The sequence below is a fragment of the Trichechus manatus genome, unplaced genomic scaffold (assembly GCF_000243295.1).
Source record: "Trichechus manatus latirostris isolate Lorelei unplaced genomic scaffold, TriManLat1.0 scaffold00251, whole genome shotgun sequence".
NCBI classification, from domain to species: Eukaryota; Metazoa; Chordata; class Mammalia; order Sirenia; family Trichechidae; genus Trichechus; species Trichechus manatus.
This window is the reverse complement of record NW_004444187.1, coordinates 757555-776542: the sequence shown is the minus strand read 5'-3', so window position 1 is coordinate 776542 and position 18988 is coordinate 757555. Positions and strand designations below refer to the sequence as shown.

The 18988-nt window shown below is 36.3% G+C and overlaps 1 protein-coding gene across 1 annotated transcript in view; it reads left to right on the top strand.

The window, feature by feature from the left end:
• The window catches only part of CFTR (CF transmembrane conductance regulator), a 168225-nt gene that overhangs the window by 90042 nt on the left and 59195 nt on the right, over window positions 1–18988 (top strand). The window contains exons 13-17 of the mRNA XM_004389643.1: window positions 1885–2611; window positions 5183–5311; window positions 11320–11357; window positions 11792–12045; window positions 16225–16304. Of these exons, the coding sequence (XP_004389700.1) occupies window positions 1885–2611; window positions 5183–5311; window positions 11320–11357; window positions 11792–12045; window positions 16225–16304 (1228 nt within the window). The remainder of the gene's footprint in view (window positions 1–1884; window positions 2612–5182; window positions 5312–11319; window positions 11358–11791; window positions 12046–16224; window positions 16305–18988) is intronic.

Below are 18988 nucleotides of genomic sequence, written 5' to 3'. Positions count from 1 at the left end.
GCAGCTACTATCTATATAATTTTTATGGTAGCATTCCCTTGTAGCATATCTTTTATTATTTTAATTGATTAGTATATCTGAAATTTTTATTCATTCTTTTTGTGTGTGTGTTAATATTTTATTCTATCTCCCTGTAGAAAATAAATTTTTTAAGGAACTACACATGCTAAAAGTTTTAATGTAGATGAATGCTCAGAGTATTCATCCACCTCAATATCTCCTTCCAAACCTCCTCCTTAGTCACAGCTAGCTCAGAATTTACATTTCACTGGAGTTCCCATTAGGGCTTAATGTACGTAAAGTTCCTAAAAGGAAGCCTTAAGTTATATGACTTGATCTCAAAGCTTCAGAATGATTTCTTGGACTATAACGTAGTTTATTAAGAGAATAGTGACTATATTCTTTTAAAAATAAAGATTTTTTTTTTCATTTTTTTTTTTTTTTATTGTACTTCAGGTGAAGGCTTACAGAAGAAATAGTTTCTCATGAAACAGTAGTACACATGTTGTTTTATGACATTGGTTAACAACCCCACAACATGTCAACCCTCTCACTTCTCAACCTTTTTTTTTTTTGGTGAAAATACACATAGCCAAAGATACACCATTTCAAAAATTTCTATGTGCACAATTCAGTGACATTGACTACGCTCTTCCAATTGTGCTGCTATTCTCACTTAAGACGAAGGCTTACAGAACAAAATAGTTTCTCATTTAACAGTTACTACAAATGTTGCCCTATGACAATGGTTAACAATCTCACAACACATCAACAATATCCTTACTTAACCTTGGGTTCCCTATCACCAGCTTTCTTGTCCCCTTCTGCCTTCTGGCCCTTGTCACTGGACTCCTGTACCTTGTTAGTCTCATTTGGTTTTCCGGGGCTGTCCACTCCCAGGCTGAATGGTGAACCTCAGAGATAACTTTACCACTGAGCTAAAAGGGTGTCTGGGGGCCATACTCTCGGGGTTTCTTCAGTCTCCTTTAGGCCAGTAAATCTAGTCTTTTTAAAAATAAAGATTTTTAACTAATAAGGATGTACAGTATGTGTGTGTAAAATGTTTGCATTATTCCTAGAAGCACCTTTAATAGATTTATTTATTTATTTATTTAATAAATTTAATACTTAAGAGACTATTTTTACAACCCTGCAACTGTGGTAATTAACTGCTTACGAGTTTGGCTGCTATCCAGAAGGTTAGCAGTTTAAATCCACCGGCCGGTCCTTGGAAATACTATGGGACAGTTCTACTCTGTCCTATAGGGTCGCTATGAGTCGGAATTGACTCGACGGCAAGAGGTTGTTTTTTTTTTTAATATAAACTTTACTAGCTGTGATCATATGCTAGATTATGATTTAGAATGATACCTTTTTCTGTACATATATACATAGTATGTAGTGTATCTACTTATTATGTAGTGTATATATAACCCATTGCCATCGAGTCGATTCCAACTCATAGCCACCCTATAGGTAGAACTGCCTTATGGGGCTTCCAAGGCTGTAATCTTTACGGAAGCAGACTGCCACATCTTTCTCCTGTGGAGCAGCTTGTAACCGACCTTTCGGTTAACAGCTGAGTGATTAACCACTGTACCACTAGGGCTCCTTCTATTTAATATAAGAAGTTTAATTTCATTCTAGGTCTCTTGACACTCAACTTTACAATATAGCATGCTGTTTCATACTGTAATAGTTTAGGAGACTCCAAATATATCAATATAGAACATTTATTTTTAGAATCATTTTAAGTATAATAAAAAATTGTATAGTAGAGGTTTTATATAACAAAACATTAATAAAATGCTAAAAGACACATATTATTGTAATAAAGAATCTATAAAATAGATACTTTATTTATATCTTTTTCTATTCTCAAAGCTGTGTCTGTAAATTGATGGCCAACAAAACTAGGATTTTGGTCACTTCTAAAATGGAACACTTAAAGAAAGCTGACAAAATATTAATTTTACATGAAGGTTCCAGTTATTTTTATGGGACATTTTCTGAACTACAAAATCTACGGCCAGACTTCACCTCAAAGCTGATGGGATATGATTCTTTCGATCAGTTTAGTGCAGAAAGAAGAAATTCAATCCTAACGGAGACCTTACGGCGTTTCTCATTTGAAGGAGATGCTGCCGTCTCCTGGAATGAAACAAAAAAACAGTCTTTTAAACAGAGTGGAGAGTTTGGTGAAAAAAGGAAGAGCTCTATTCTCAGTTCAATCAACTCCATAAAAAAATTTTCAGTAGCACAAAAGACACCAGTACAAATGAATGGCATCGATGAGGATTCTGACAAGCCTTTGGAGAGAAGGCTGTCCCTAGTTCCAGATTCTGAGCAGGGAGAGGCCATCCTACCTCGAAGTAACGTCATCAACACAGGCCCCACATTTCAGAGAAGAAGAAGGCAGTCTGTTCTGAATCTGATGACGCGCCCCTCAGTTAACCTAGGTCAAAACATTCACCGAAAGACAGCAGTATCCACACGAAAAATGTCACTGGCTCCTCAGGCTAACTTAACTGAAATGGATATATATTCAAGAAGATTATCTCAAGGTAGTGGCTTGGAAATAAGTGAAGAAATTAATGAAGAAGATTTAAAGGTATGTATAAAATATTAAAGGTATGTATGCAATATGGGGGCATTGGTACTTCAGTGGTAGAATTCTCACGTTTTATGCAGGAGACCTGGGTTTGAGTCCCAGCCAATGCATCTAATGCATAGCCACCACCCATTGTCAGGATAGGCTTGTGTGTTGCTATGGTGCTGAGCAGGTTTCAGTGGAGCTTCCAGACTAAGACGTACTAAGAAGAAAGACCTGGTGATCTACTTCTGAAAAGTCAGCCAATGAAAACCCTATGGATCACAATGGCCCAATCCCATTGTGTATAGAGTTGCTATGAGTTGGGGGCTGGCTTCACAGCAGCTAACAACAGCAACATAAAATATTAGTGATTTTAAGTAGCGCAATTAAGTATAATGCAATATTTCATATGTAACAAAACTTACTCCGACTTTGGGACTAGGTTGAGGTTCATTTAAAGAACTCGAGAAGTCCAAAGTCCATAAACTGTGTAAGGAACTTCAAAATGTGAAAGAATCAACTATTTTCAATTGTGGTGGGCATATCTATTCCCACAAAACATATTGTTATCAAAAACAAAGGTTTAGTACCTGGTCTTTTAATAGGCCAGTGAAAATTATTATTATGAAACCAGACACTTTATAACCATCTTCTCTGGAAAGAGGTGGCGTATAAATAAATATATAAACAACTAGTAGCTTCAGTTATTTAGAGACCGAGAAATATTTCTTCATGGAGGTAGCTTATATGTAGGGTATATAAGCATTCAGTCTCTCAACAAGACTAATTCAAATTCTGGTTTATACATCAGTCTTGCCTGAATTTATCTTTTAAATTTGCCTTATACATTCGGTATCAACACAAGACGTTTTTAAAGAAGATACGTGAAAACTAAATGTGTACTAGTTCCAGTCTTCAGACAGAAAGTCTATTATATTATTTTAAGGAATAAAATGCTTTTATATTTAAAACAGGGAACAATATAATAGAAGTCTTATTAAAACATTTTTTTTTTTTAATCTAGAAAAATTCCTTAAGAATCTTGGATGAGCTGAATTACAGGCTGAGTTATGATGGGTTGATGTGTTTGATAGGATAGGTCATTTAAGAGTAGGGTGACCTGTGTCAATGCACAAGTCATTTAACACCTCTAGGCTAAAGTTCCCTCCTTTGTCAAATAAAGAAACAAAATAGATCGTCTCTAAAATACTTCCAGTATTTCTATAATTTTAGTAGGTTTCCTAAAGGATAATTCATCTGCATGGTTTCATATCAATCTCAGTGAATTTCTCAAACCTGAGCCTATGCGTTTAGTTGTAAAGAATGATCTCTTTCACTAATAGTGTTAATATTTATTGATTGCTTCTGGTGCCAGATAGCATACACTAGTCCCACCACTGCTCTGTGAGATACTTATCATAATGCTTATTTACAGATAAGGAAACTAAAGTTAAAATACGTTCACCAACTTGCCAGAGTTCATACAGCTTCCAGGAAGTTAATGGTGGAACCCAGATTGGAATCCAGGTCTATCTGACTCCAAAAATCTGTACTCCCTGTGTGGTGCAAACAGTTAACGCACTTGGCTGCAATGGAAAAGTTAGAGGTTTGAGTCCCCCAGAGGCACCTCTGAAGAAAGGCCTGGCCATCTACTTCTGAAAAATCAGCCGTTGAAAACCGTTTGGAGTACAATTCTACTCTGACACAGGAAAAAAAACTTTTTCTTTTTTTTTTAAACCAGTGTGCTATATCCAATTTCATAGGACCCCTTCTTTGAGCTTTGTTTTAACTTTATGAGAAACAAAACTATCTTTTCCCTTTGGATTCTCTGGAATCTCTTTTTAAAAATTTTTAAAATGCATCTACCAAAAGACAAAGATCGCTAGGGAGTATACCCAGGATTAGAATTAGTAACTGAAGTCCTAGCTAGAAAGAGAGATAATCCTAGGCTACTGAGAAATCTACCAACAAAAGTTAGTCTTCAGATCTATAGGAAGATCTTTATAGCTAACAAAATACCAAACTGTATGTGTTCATGGACTGCTGAAAAAATAAGTTAAAGCAAGAATGGTTCTGAGAAGCTTCTGTTTGATGGTGCCATTCATTTGATAAAAGCTGCAACACTGCTAAACATTTAAATGGTAAAAATTTTCTACAATAATATAGTTATACTGTCAGTGCTGTGGAAACCCTGGTGGCATAGTGTTTCAGAGTTTGACTACTAACTGAAAGGTCAGCAGTTCGAATCCACCAGGTGCTCCTTGGAAACCCTATGGGACGGTTCTACTCTGACGTATAGGGTCGCTAGGAGTCAGAATCAACTCAGTGGTAATAGGTTTGGGTTTTTTTTTTTTTAATCAGTGTTATGATTTCAGAATTTTGAATAATTACAATGTTCCTAATTTTTCAAAAAGCTATATTACTCCAATTACACTGGCTATGGCATAACATCACACATTTCTTTCATGGTTTATACTTGCTGTAATTCACTTAGCTTCAAATAGTAGTATTCTTTCATTCAAAATAAAGCCTTGACAGTGGTATGAAACTGAATTGCCTCATTGTAATAGCCATGATTCTTTTTTTCAGGAGTATTTTTTTGACGACATGGAGAACATACCAGCGGTGACCACATGGAACACGTACCTTCGCTATGTTACTGTCCACAAGAGCTTAATTTTTGTGCTAATTTGGTGTTTAGTTATTTTTCTGGCTGAGGTAAGAATGTTCTGTTGTAAAATAATACCGTGATTTAAAGTTAAATTAAGAATAATTTGGAAAGCTTTGTATACACATGCAGATAAGTATGTACATACCTCATCTATAAAATGGAGATTGCAATAGTATGAGCTTCATAGGTCATTTTGTGGGTTAAGAGACATCATGCATACAAAGCAGTTAATGTAGAGGTTGGCACATAGTGAATAATGGTAGCTGATATTATTATTAATATCCCAAATGTCATTATCACTATTATAATGTTCAACCATAATTTGAGGTGACCAAGTCCTTAACAGTGCTATAATGAAAGTTTCAGTAATTCCTTTTACACTTTAACAAAACTATGAGGTTGGGCAACAGTGAATGGCAGAGGTTATCTTCTTTTGACACACTCACCTGAATAATAAATATTGTATTGAAATGTATTTAAAATTTTCCTTATTAATCTCTGCCATTCATACCAAATGACCAATGTTAATGTGCATTAAACCCAGCCTTGTGCCCCACTTAATCTCAAACTGGTCCTTTATGATTATTAATGATTTGAACCTCTGCATTAAAAAATCATATTGATTGATTGTGGTCAACTCATAGAGTTTTGTAAGAAAAAATTGTCATATATGAATGTGGTGGTGGTTTATGTTAGTTTACATGACGTTTGTCTCATACAGCTCCAATAGAGTTGAACTTATGCACCTTTCAAAATGTTGTGTAATTAATTAATTGATTAATGAGCATTGAGCTGTTGCACATGTATATAATATTGTTAGCTCACTTAATTAAGAAGACATGGTCCTTTGTCTTGGGGCAAGAAACTAACTTATTACAGAGGAAGCGTGCTTTATTTGTGTCAAAATACGGTAAGTGCTTTATAACTACCTATTAATTGAGCTCTCACAATTATCACAAAAGTGTCTCTTTAATGGACAAATTGCTGGATAATGTACTTCTCTGGATAAGAAATAATATAATAAATGATGAGCTTTTTTGGCCAGTGTCTTTTAGATGTCACCAATTAACTGGCTCTTGAAATTTTGAGTATTAAATATTTAGTAATAATAGGCAAATATTAATTGTTTGAATTATGTACACAAAGTTATACAGCTAAACAATTCATTCACTAGTTTTCACAATTCTATTGCTTTCTTTGAATCGAATATATGTAGTTTTTCTTTTAGACTAAGCTCCTTTCTCAATACCAGGGTGCCCTTTCTCTTTATCATTGAGATACCTCATTGGTACCTTCACATCATGGCGCAGGTACAATCCAAGAAGATAGTTTAGCTCTTTTAAACCCTGTCTAGACCTCATACTAATGATCAAGGAGGTGACATGTTAAAAAAGAAAGGTTGAGATACATTTCTTCGTTGATGAGAGTGATTTATTCATTTTTAATTTTCATCAGGATTATATCTCAATTTCGATTTTATGTTTTTAAAGGGCAGGTTTAATATGCCTTTCTTTTGCAATATATAATACTTATTCTTTTTTATTTCTTTAAAGTTGTGAAACTTAAAAAAATTAGTTTGTTCTGTTCAGTTTGCTAACACTTACATTAATGTGTCATTTTGAAAAGGGAGTCTACCTTTGTATTTTTGGACCATTTTCCCCACTACCGGGCAATATCTTCTATAAGTTCTTCAACAGTAGAACTAAGTATATAGGCTATAAAAGTTCGATTAATGTTGATCTTTCTAAAGATTCTTCTTGGCAGTATATCATCTAGATACAGAAGAAAACCATATGATAGATTACGAGGCGGTTTCCTAGTTTCTTTTATGGACCAGAGAGCATTATAGTTGACTGGATTATCTAAAGATCCTGTTTAGTGTTTTCATTCTGTGATTTTTAAGAAATGTGTCAGAGAACTGCTGTACCCTCTTCCTTTATGACTTCTACTCTGTTTGTTAATGAGATGTCCCTGGGTAGCTCTACCGTTTTGGTAGAATGGAGATGTGGTGTATTCTCATAATACCTTTGCTGCTATTGACTGATAGTAATTCTTTACAGCAGCTTTACCAAGCATGGGTCTATATTTTAAGACATGGTTTGGCCTGTGAAGCACTGAAATCTGTGTATTAAGTTACCTCAGGCTGTCATTTTACTATTACTGGCTGTCATTTATGTAGCCATTTACTCATTCAATACATATCTATTGAGTTTCCAAGGAGCACCTGGTAGATTTGAACTGCTGACCTTTTGGTTAGCAGCCATAGCATTTAACCATTATGCCACCAGGGTTTCCTACAATTGGCAAGGCACAAAGCTATATGCTGTGTATACAGTGAAGAGCAAAACAGAATGTAGAGCTGGAATACACTAACGAACTTATGTTTATAATATAACCAGAAACATTTATAGTGCTGTGCTCCTTCAGTGAAAACTATACAATATTAATAGTGTTTTAAAAGGCATTCATTTACATATAGAGCTCATTTTGTGACTTGGAGGTTAGCACTGCATTTTATTTATGTACAAAGCCTGGTAGAAGGAATTGGCTTTGGTTCTTCACATTTACTCTACATAACATGTCACCTCCTTTTTCAAATATATATTTTGTATAATTATTAGATAATTTTCTCTCTTGATATTTATGTGTGTTTTTATTTATGTACCCTTTCATCCTTTCCTTTATTTATTAAACAAATTTCTTGAATGCGTACTGTTGACCAAGTAAAGGCCCTGGGACTGCAGTGGGAAAAAGGACAAAAATGGCTCCTCCCTGCTCTCATGCAGCACATTCTGGGGGAGAAGATAGACAATAAACACATTAAAAAAAAACAACAACAACAACTACAGAGCGTAATAAGCCCTAAAAGGAAATAAACAGTGCCCTATGATAAAGAAGTACAGCCAGAATGTTCCTTAGAAGCACCGATGGAGAGACTTTGTCTCACTTACTTTGGGCATGTTATCAGGATGGACCAGTCCTTGGAGAAGGATATCATGCTTGGTAAAGTAGAGGGTCAGCAAAAAAGAGGAAGACCCTCAACAAGATCGAGTGACACAGTGGCTACAACCATGGGCTCAATCATAACAATGATTGTGAGGATGGCACAGGACCAGGCAGTGTTTCCTTCTGTAGTACATAAGGTCGCTGAGTCAGAATCGAGTGGACGGCAAAGGGTTTGGTTTTTTGCTTGGAGAGTAATCCACAGCTAAATATTTTTATATTTTCTTCCTTGTAGCCTGCTAAAGTACTTCATGATACAATGTTAGACCATTATACCTTGTTTGCTTGCATTCATCTTTTTGAGCCTTTTGTATATCTGGCCTTATTACATTACCCTTGGCAGGTTTCTTCTTTTTCATGCTTATTTTCTTTAATTGTAAACATCAGACTTGAATCTGGCCAGGTTCTTTATAGTAGGATTCCTCACAGGTCCTGCATATATTCGTGTTTTAGAACTACATCACATTTTTTTTTTTTTTTTAGAGTTTTACTGCATATGTGATCAGCCTTTATCACGTCTCCTAAGATGTTTACTAATTCACTCTGCATATAACTTTTTCAGGTATAGGGCACTTATTTTCTCTTTTCCATTTGTACATACTATGACATTTTTCTCCCACCCTCCTTTTTTCTTTTGTTTTTAATCATGTAGACAAATTACCTAGATAATTTTCATTCTGACCTACCTTCTAAATACTCACTACTTCTTTCCCATCTGGGGACCATTTGCAAAGTTCATGAATCATCATGTTGGCCATGCATGGATCCTTCCTTGGAGAACACCATCATCAGATTCCTGATGCCTAAGATGGGTGTTTAATAAATACTCTGTCTACAACCTTATGTAACTAATAGTGATTATAATCTATACTTGCACTAATACAGTACCCACCAGCCACATGTGATTATATACATTAAATTAATTAAGTTGCATTAATTAAAATGAAATAACATTTAAAATTCAGTTTCTCAGTCGCACTGGTCACGTTTCATGTGCTCAGCAGCTACCTGTGACTATTGGCAACAGTATTGGAGATATGCAGATTTGAAGCATTTCCATTATTACAGAAATTTCTATTGGACAGGGCTGATCTAGATTATACTGTTATCTATGTGATGTGGAATGGTGTTTAAAACCCTGAAAATAAAGTTTTTCCCTTCATCATCCACGTTTGTCACTCTTTCATAAACTGCATGAACTCTATAACCTCAAAACATTTTGGAAATGAAATGCTGTAACGTGCTTACTCAATTGTTTTTATATGTCTCATGAGTTTTCACTAAAGTCATAATGTCAAATATTTGAAAATGTTTTTGTTCCAGCCAATAAAAGCACTTTGGGTATGTGGTGGTACCAGGTAGATAGAGCCAGGAAATAACTTTAATTTACACTAACTAGAGCAGCTCTTTAGAAAACTGCTTTGGTTACTGTTCCATTAGTAAATCTTATAAAATACTTCTTTCTGAGATTCACTCATATCCAGAAAATGTTAGCATTGCCAACATTATTGACACTCCTTTAACTGGAACAAAGAGAATATAATAGCCAAAGAATGACTCAGAACTTATACCCTTATCTAGGATCTTGAGTAGTTTGATAATTCTTAAATATAAAGACATTAGTACTGGAAGAAAGGCCATTGAAATAGCTAGATTATTGCTGCGTTTCTTGTCATTTTGAATGTACATGAATTCCAGGGAAACAAAGATAGTTTTTCTTTTGTTTTAATACAGGACGTGGAGGCTATGTGTATAATGGAGAAAAGTAGGACAGTGACAATGATGCCATTGGATTTTTTATCATTATACTCTCTCTGATATGTGAATTTAACTAAACCTTATACACCTCCTAAAAGTATAGTACCTTATAATGTAATTTCTTAACTAATGCTAAATGCTCTTGGTAACTTTTAAATGTTCTCAATATATTTTATTTAAGGTAAATTCAAACATGAAATAGAACTTGTATGTTTCCTAAACTGAGCATATTTGTTTCTATCCTATTTATTTTAATTCTTTGTTCATTTCCAAAATTATTTTACTTACAATTGCTTTACTATGTTTTTTCTATTAGATTCTCTGGTAGAGTTATTTTTAGGCTAATTGTGTAATTTCAGAGTCACTTTGGTATTCTTAATTGTGATAGCATCAACACAAGATTAAGTTTCTCCACAGGATTTACCAGATGGAGTGCCAGACTGAAACAGATCAGAGTACAGAGCAATTTAAATATGGAAAGGACCACAAAAATCACAGCTGGTTTAAAAACAGTTTTGTTTGTTTACATATGGTATAGAACATTTCTCCACCTTAACAAAGCCTGGATAATTCTAACACCAGTAATTATCTTCACTCATAAACTGTGAATTTTCACACTGTTGAAACTTTTAATTGATTTTCATCTATTTTAATCTCACCTTTTCCAATAATTAATTGGTCTCACATGTATTAGTCCCCCACAATAATTGCAGGGCAAGTGAAATTATTTATAGCAACTAACCAGATTTATTTTCTGGCAGCAATGTGAGGTGTTGTTTGTTTAAATCTACGCAGGACCCTACTGCCTGTAAACTTCCCTGGTTGCAAGCTTTCTTCTTCTAATCCATTCACCATTGGTAAAATTTAGCCAGACTTTATATCCAGATAGTTTCTGTGCCTAATCTTTTTTGTAACTGCGAATGAACTTTTGCAGGATAATACTAGTCTGTCTATGTATATCTATAGATATATAGAACGCAAAGGTTTATTATTTAAAACTTTTAACTGAAACCTTAGCTCTCCTGTGAAGCTGAATGAATAGTTCCTGTTGAGTGAAGGAGAAAAATGACAAAGTATTTACTTCAGTGAATTTGAATTCCATTAACTTAACATGTTCTCACAACAAATAATGATGCTTAGAACAATCACTGCAGCTGCTGGACCCAGGAAAGGAAAGCAAAAGAAAATGAAATTGTGTGTATTTTGATGCTGGTCATGGGAGAATTAGAAGTGGGCATGGGAGGAATAGGTAAAGATACTGGAAAAAAATCAACTGTGTATTGTTCCATTCCAGGTGGCTGTTTCTTTGGTTTTGTTGTGGATATTTAGGACGTGAGTATGCCATATCGCATTGTGGATTTTTTTTTGTTTCTGTTGATCATTTGGGTCTTATTAAATATTTTAATATCCAATGGGCTTCATTTCCCTCAAGTAGCATAGTGGTGGAAAATCTCGCTATTTTGGTTAAAATTGCGAGCAATTGCATGTGAAGTTCCTGCCGCCCTTTGTAGTTTCTAAAGGAATCAATTGTGTTCTGGTTTCCTTGAAATGTAATGAAAATTTGTGAAACAACATTTTATGTTTAATGTTGTTTCTGACATTTTAATCTAATCAAGATCCACTTCATCTCAGTGGTGAGAAAACTTTATCTACTTTCTTGCAATAGTAAGTCCTTAAGATTAAAGGCAACAGCTCTACTAATAATATACATTGTGTTTCTTTAGACTCAAATTTAGTTGCATAACAATTTTCCTTTCATTTTACAGATTATCTGCTCAAGACAAAGGGAATAATGCTACCGTGAGTGCAAATAGCAGCTATGGAGTGATCTTCACTAACAGCAGCTCATATTATATTTTTTACATTTATGTGGGAGTAGCCGACACTTTTCTTGCTCTGGGAATCTTCAGAGGTTTACCACTGGTGCATACTCTAATCAAAGTGTCGAAAATTTTACACCACAAAATGTTACATTCTATTCTTCAAGCACCTATGTCAACCTTCAACACGTTGAAAGCAGGTACTTGATCACAACATCCATGGTGCCTGAGGTTTAGTGGCTTTTCCAGTAGTGTGTTCGTTTTTGCACAGAGACATCTTCTCGTTACGGAGCCTCCCTATCATTGGCCTGCTGCATTTCTCAGATATCACTGGCTGTGATGTACTGTTGATCCTGACATTGTTGTATTAGCTGAGTAGCTCAGTTTGTTAGAACATGATGCTGATGGGACTATGGTCCTTCTGGTCTAGTTGTCCTTCTCTGTTTGAATATATGGTCTAGTCCTCTTCCAGGAATCTTATTGTCAATGTATCATTATTGTTAGCTGCCGTTGAGGTGGCCCCTGACCCACAGCGACCCCATGCACAACAGAATGAAACACTGCCTCGTCCTGTGCCATCTCCATGATCAACTGTGGATCAGACCATTGTGATCCATAGGGTTTTCACTGGCTGATTTTCAGAAGTAGATCACCAGGCCTCTATTCCTAGTCTTACTCTGGAAGTGCCACTGAAACCTATTCTGCATCATAGCAACACACAAGGTTGCTGACAGACAGGTGGTGGCTGTGCATGACAATGTATTGCTCAGAAGAGGGGGAGATTTGAAGGGCAGGAAGGCACTTCAAAGGTAATCAAGTCCATTGATTCTCCTTTAGACAAATTCGCATTTGAAGAGCCCAAGGTTAACAAGGACCCCTCCCCACAACTTTTATTCTTTCAGCAACCTGTTGAGCACTTCGTACGTGTGACACTGAGACAGGGGCTCATGGAAAGAGGAATAAGACACAGTCCTCACCTTGGAAGAATTCACAGACGAGAGGACACAGTACACAGAAATATTATAAGTTAAAGAAGAAGTCCAACAATAGAGATTTTTAGAGTGATTATGTCTAAAAAATCCCTAGAGAAGAAAAACCTGTGATTTTTGGCTGGGTAACAAAATTTCCGTACTTAGTATTCAGGAAAGGAGCCCTGGTGGCACAATGTTTAAGCGCTCGGCTGCTAACCAAAAGGCTGGCGGTTCAAACCCACCCAGCCTCTGTGGGAGAAAGACCTGGTGATCTGCTCCCGTAAAGATTTAAAAAAAAAAAAAATTGCCGTCAAGTCAGTTCCCACTCATAGTGACCCTGTAGGACATAGTAGAACTGCAGGGTTTCCAGCGCTGGAATCTTTACAGAAGCAGACTGCCGCATCTTTCTCCTATGGCGTGGCAAGTGGGTTTGCAGCCAAGTACTTAACCACTGTGCCACCAGGGTTCCTTCTGTAAAGAGTAAAGCCTACAAAACCCTATAGGGGCAGTTCTACTCTGTCCTATAGGGTGGCTGTAAGCTGGAATTAACTCAATGTCACCTAACAACAACAGTATTCAGGAATATCTTCCTTATATTTATTCTGAAGCCTTGTGTGTCACTAAGGCTGTGTCTCCATGAGATATACTCATCACCATCCTCCGTTTAGAGCTAATACATTTTAGTTCAAAGGGGACTTTCACATTTATTTGATCCAATGATTTCACTTTTCATGGAATAACTGAGACTCAGAGAAGGCAGGGACTTGCCCAAGTTGCTGGTGGAGTCAGAAATCGGTGATGAAATGTAATGGAAAGAGCATGGGCTTTGTTTGAGGTCTAGCTTGGCCCCATGGAATGGTCATGGCGTTATTCTTCTGGGCTTTGGCTTTCTCTTCTGTAAAATGTGGACAAGACTAACGGTCTCAGAGGAAGACTGTGAGGATGAAACAAGGCAATCTGCTTGCCTATTACATAGCCAATATGAAGTAAATGCCAGTTCCCTGTCGTTGTTCCCCTCTGAGCCCCTGTGGTGTGTGCTTTCCATTCCACCACTCTACTCTTCACAGCTCCTCATTCTTGCCCTTCTGCAGCTGTACATTGATCTTGATTTCCTCTGACTCCTTGCCTGGTTTTCCTGTGTCACTTTTAAAATGGTCTTAAACCACATAGACACATAGTAGCTACTCAATAAAATGTGTTGAACAGATGAAATGTGAATGCATATTTTGACAGAACACTACCGTTAGAAATTTATGAAATGTAATAAGCACCATTAGAAATGTATAAAATGTAATAAGTATTTATGTGTGTATAGCTATATCTATAAATACATATATATAAATATATATATATATATTTTTTTTTTTACCAAAGCCAGCTTTCATTTTCTAAATAGCCTTTATAAGTACCATGGGCTAATTTGTGTTCAATTTTTGGTTTATTTAAAGATATATGTAATTAAATATGCTGAAGAAATATTGTCCTTGATAGACTAAGAGATAGTAACTTAAATAAATAAGTATATATTAAATAGTTCCTACACATAAGCCTTTTTATTTGATGCTACAGGATCGCTGTGAGTCATAATCGACTTGACAGCAACGAGTTTATGGGCGATACCAAAAAAAAAAGTGGCATAGTTCCATTGATCTTTAGCAATTTACAGTCTAGAAATAGATATGATATGTACACAGGAGACTATGATATAAGGAATATATATAAATCACTGTAACACAGAGGTGCAGACAAGGTGTATTAAATGTACTAAGTGCGCCCATAGGAGGAAGACATTAAGTTCAGCTGGTGCCAACACTGATACATCCTTGCAGGAGCGACATATGAGCTGGAAGGAAGGTGACATAGATTTTCACAAGTAGGCCTGAGGGGAAAGGTAGAGGGAGCCACATAGGGGAAGGCAGGGGGTAGGAAAGTATAGAGTGTGTTTAAAGAATAGGCCAATTTGGCCGAAACAGAATCTTTAAGAGGAAGCTTGTACTGGCTGTTGGCTTCAGGACAAATCATAGAAAGCATTAAATGTTAAACTAAGAATTTTGGACTTTATCCTGCAGTTACTGGGGGGTGAATGATAAGATTCAATATCACTTTGTTTGTAGAGTATTAGGTTACCTTTTACCTAATTACATACTTAACTCTCCCCTGGACCATGAATTCTTCAAGGGCAAGGAGCACACCTCCCTCACTTTTGCTATTTCAGTGCCTAGCTCTGTGCCTGGCACAAGGTAAACACTTTATATATAATTTTTGTCATTGAAGGAGCAAATGATCAGATTTAAAAATATGAGTCAAGAATTTAGAAGACAGGCTGAAGTTTAGATTGCCTGTGAAGAGGGTAGAGAGAGAGAGAACATGGCAAAGGAGGCCCATGTAGTGACCAGGCAGGGAGAGGGAGCAGCTACTGGTTTCGCAGAGGTGTGTTAAAAGGTATAGAAGCCCAAGGAGAGGGAGAGCTACACATTATTGTGATGAATAGTCATAAGGTAAATGATGGCAGCATATCCAATAAATTATCATTAAACTCAGGGTTACAAGTGTGAGGTTGTAGTAGTGAGTACCTATTCCTGACATTATTTATAAAAAGGGTCCTATTCAAGGCAATAAGGGGCCCTGGTGGCACAGTGGTTAAGCACTCGAACCCACCAGCTGCAACTCAGAGAAAGATGTGGCAGTCGGCTTCCATAAAGATTACAGCCTTGGAAACCCTATAATGTCGCTATGAGTCGGAATTGATTTGACGGAAGTGGGTTTGGTTTTTTTATTCAAGACATTAGTTTGTATCTGAATCTTATAGAAATCATTATTTTATAATGGTCTAAAAATAGTAATGACCTGAAGATGTAGTTACTTAGAATGTTTGCATAACACTAAAATATTATAAGTCCCTTTTTTATCTACAGGCAGTCCCCGAATTACAAACGAGTTTCCTTTCTAAGTCTGTCTTTTAAGTAGAATTTGTACGTAAGTCAGAACAGTTAGGTACCTGATGTCAGTAAGCCAAACGTTTGTCTTAGTATATAGTATATAATGTACCTTTCCATGCATATAAAACATTAAAGAAACATTTCCAGATACACTAAAACATCTTTAACATAATAATACAGTAATAATAATAATAATAATGTTTTGATGCACATCACAAAGTAGTGCCTGTTTGTTATTACAAACCATTGTGTGTTCTTTGAATTTTTAATATAATAGGCTTTACTGGAGATGGTTCATAACTACAGGCTTCATGTAAGTTGGACATTCGTAACCCGGGGACTGCCTGTAATTACATGCTAATTCTTATCTGAGTTCTGAATGCTTCTGCTAGTCTCTGAATTTAGTATTAAATATATTGTTATGTCTTTAAAATATTGATTTTTGAGGAATTTATTCTTTATATTACAGGTGAGATTCTTAATAGATTCTCCAAAGATATAGCAGTTTTGGATGATCTTCTGCCTCTTACCATGTTTGACTTCGTTCAGGTTTGTAAAAATAAATATTATTAAGTGTTGTTGCACTTGTCATATTGCTTTTTTAAAAAAAAGATTATGAAAAGAAGTAAATGAGTTTTTGCTCATTTTCATTTGATTTGAGTTGAATTCCTGTCTACTGTATGAATTTTGTAAATATCGAAACTCTTCAAAATATCCATACATTTAATTATAAATTGGAACTGTTTTACTGGATTCAAACTATCTACTTGGGAGTGATTTGAGAAGCACAAAACACCACCTTCCCTCAAATTATGAGCCACAAAGCATGACGGTTTTGGTGTTGGTATCACTGTTTGTGAATCCCTGGGTGGTGCAAATGGTTTACATGCTCAGCTGCTAATTGAAAGGCTAGTGGTTTGAGCCCACCCAGAAGCACCTCGGAAGAAAGGCCTGGTGACCTACTTCTGAAAAATCAGCCATTGGAAACCCTATGAAACACAATTCTATTCTGACACACACAGAGTCACCTTGAGTAAGAATTGACTCCAGGACAACTGGTATAACTATTTGATGGATACCCACTAATCTCCAAAAGGCCAATGTTAAATGAAAACCATAATTCACTGGGTAGGCTACCCTTTAATCTAGCCTCACCCATTAACACTTTGGCACAGATTAGCTAGTCAGTTATCTTGTATTAAGGATCATGATGTATGGATAGAAGTACAGATAAGTTTTCGAGCTGGTGAGAGGGGAAGACAAATTCAGGGTTTTGTAAGGGTTATCCTTGGCCGACAGATCTGAATAGACCTCCAGGTAGCGTGGATCTGAGGATGAAAATCTCTGGGGTAGGTGGCTGACCCATGGCGAGAGCGGGGAAGAAGATGGAGGATGGAGATAAAGGATACTGCATTAGGAGTCTATAAGAGACAGGACTTAAGAAATGTTGGGAGTTGATAACTTTGGCCTTCAGGTTTGAGCAGTGCTTCCTGTCTAGGTTAAGCTCCAGCGAGCAAATGCCACAGTCTCAATGGTCTCCTTGGAGAAACAGTTGGAATAGAGTGCTGCCCATCTTAGGATGAGTCATTTCCACACCCCCGCCCCCAAAATAGTAATAATACTGTGTCTGACAGAACATATAAAACAAAAGAATGACTATCGTATTTGTGTGTATATACAAGCTACATTGGCAGGTGCAGAAAATCCAGACTCTCCCTTTGCCTCATCTGAAATGATTGACACAACCAAACACATTTATTGTTTCCAGTGAACTTCAGCGTTTTGGATTTCCTTTAGTTTTCCCTGTTTAGAGATAGAACTCAGCATCAGCTCCTCAGATTTTCATTATGTTCTGAAGTTCCTCTATTTATTTATTTATTTTTTTTTTTGGTAGTCCTCTCATTAATAACACCTGGTCAGACTATCAAATATACTAGACCAGTGCTTTTAATTTTGCCCAGAGTGCTAAATTATTAGGCTCTGGCCTTAATGACTAAAGATGGCCTCTTATGGAGAAAAAAGAGTTATTTTCCTCAATGCTTAAACTAATTTTTCACTTCTTTTGGGGTTTGGGCTATATTCTAGATGATTGTGGTTGCTGCAAATCTGACTACCTCGTGAATGCGACTTCACTTTCTAATGTACCCAGCTTCTTCTATCTTCTCTAATCCAGTGTGTGACCTACTGTGATATCTTGATCAGTTGACTATCCAAGCTCGTCTGTTCCATTATAATATAGTTACAGTTTCATTCCTAAGAATCCCCACCATATCAGCATTCATTATAAAAACAATGATATCAATAGAAAATGGTTTATAGAATAGTGTGTTTCTTATAGAGGAGCACAATGGTTAAGCACTCGGCTGCTAACCAAAAGGTCAGGAGTTCAAGCCTACTAGCTGCTTCACTGAAGAAAAGACCTGGTAATCTGCTCCCATAAAGATTACAGCCTACTGTGCAGTTCTACCCTATTGCACAGTTCTACTCTGTCTTATAGGGTTGCTATGAATCAGAATTGACTCAAGGGCAGTGGGTTAATTTGGTTTAACTAGGACATTTGGGGCTTTCTCATTGTACTGATGGCTCTTTTAGGGCAAGAATGGAATAGGGAAGACTTTCCTTAGAATATTGAGTCATCATATATACCTCGCTCAATGCCTGGCACAATAAAAATTTGTCTAAGTATTTCTTGAATGAGTGAAAAAAAACAAAAACCAAACCTGTTGCCGTCGAGTCGACTCCAATTCATAGCGACCCTGTAAGACTGAGTAGAACTGCCCAATAGCGTTTCCAAGGAGCGGCTGGTGGATTCAAACTGCTGACCTTTTGGTTAGTATTACAGAATTTGATGATTGGAGCCCTGGAGTTATTTTCCCTTAGAAAATCACTAAGTCACTGAGATATGATTCTCTGAGGTTTTAGATGAAAATAACAACTCATTCAAAGATGACTTCTCAGCTATACCCCTCTTACCAAAATGTTATGTGTTTCACTGCATCAGCTGGAAGGCACCTAACCACAACCACCGCATATGGAAACTGGTAGAGAACTGGCTCATCACTTAGCAAATGGATGTTTTAATAGGTTTATTTTTTGATCTTTGTTCCTAACTTTATTTATACTTTATTCAAATAGTTTATTGTGGAGTAAATGTTAATTTTTTTTTCTTTTTAAAATGTATGGATTTAGTGTCATGCAGAAATATAGAATTTAAGCTTTCAACTTGATCCTGA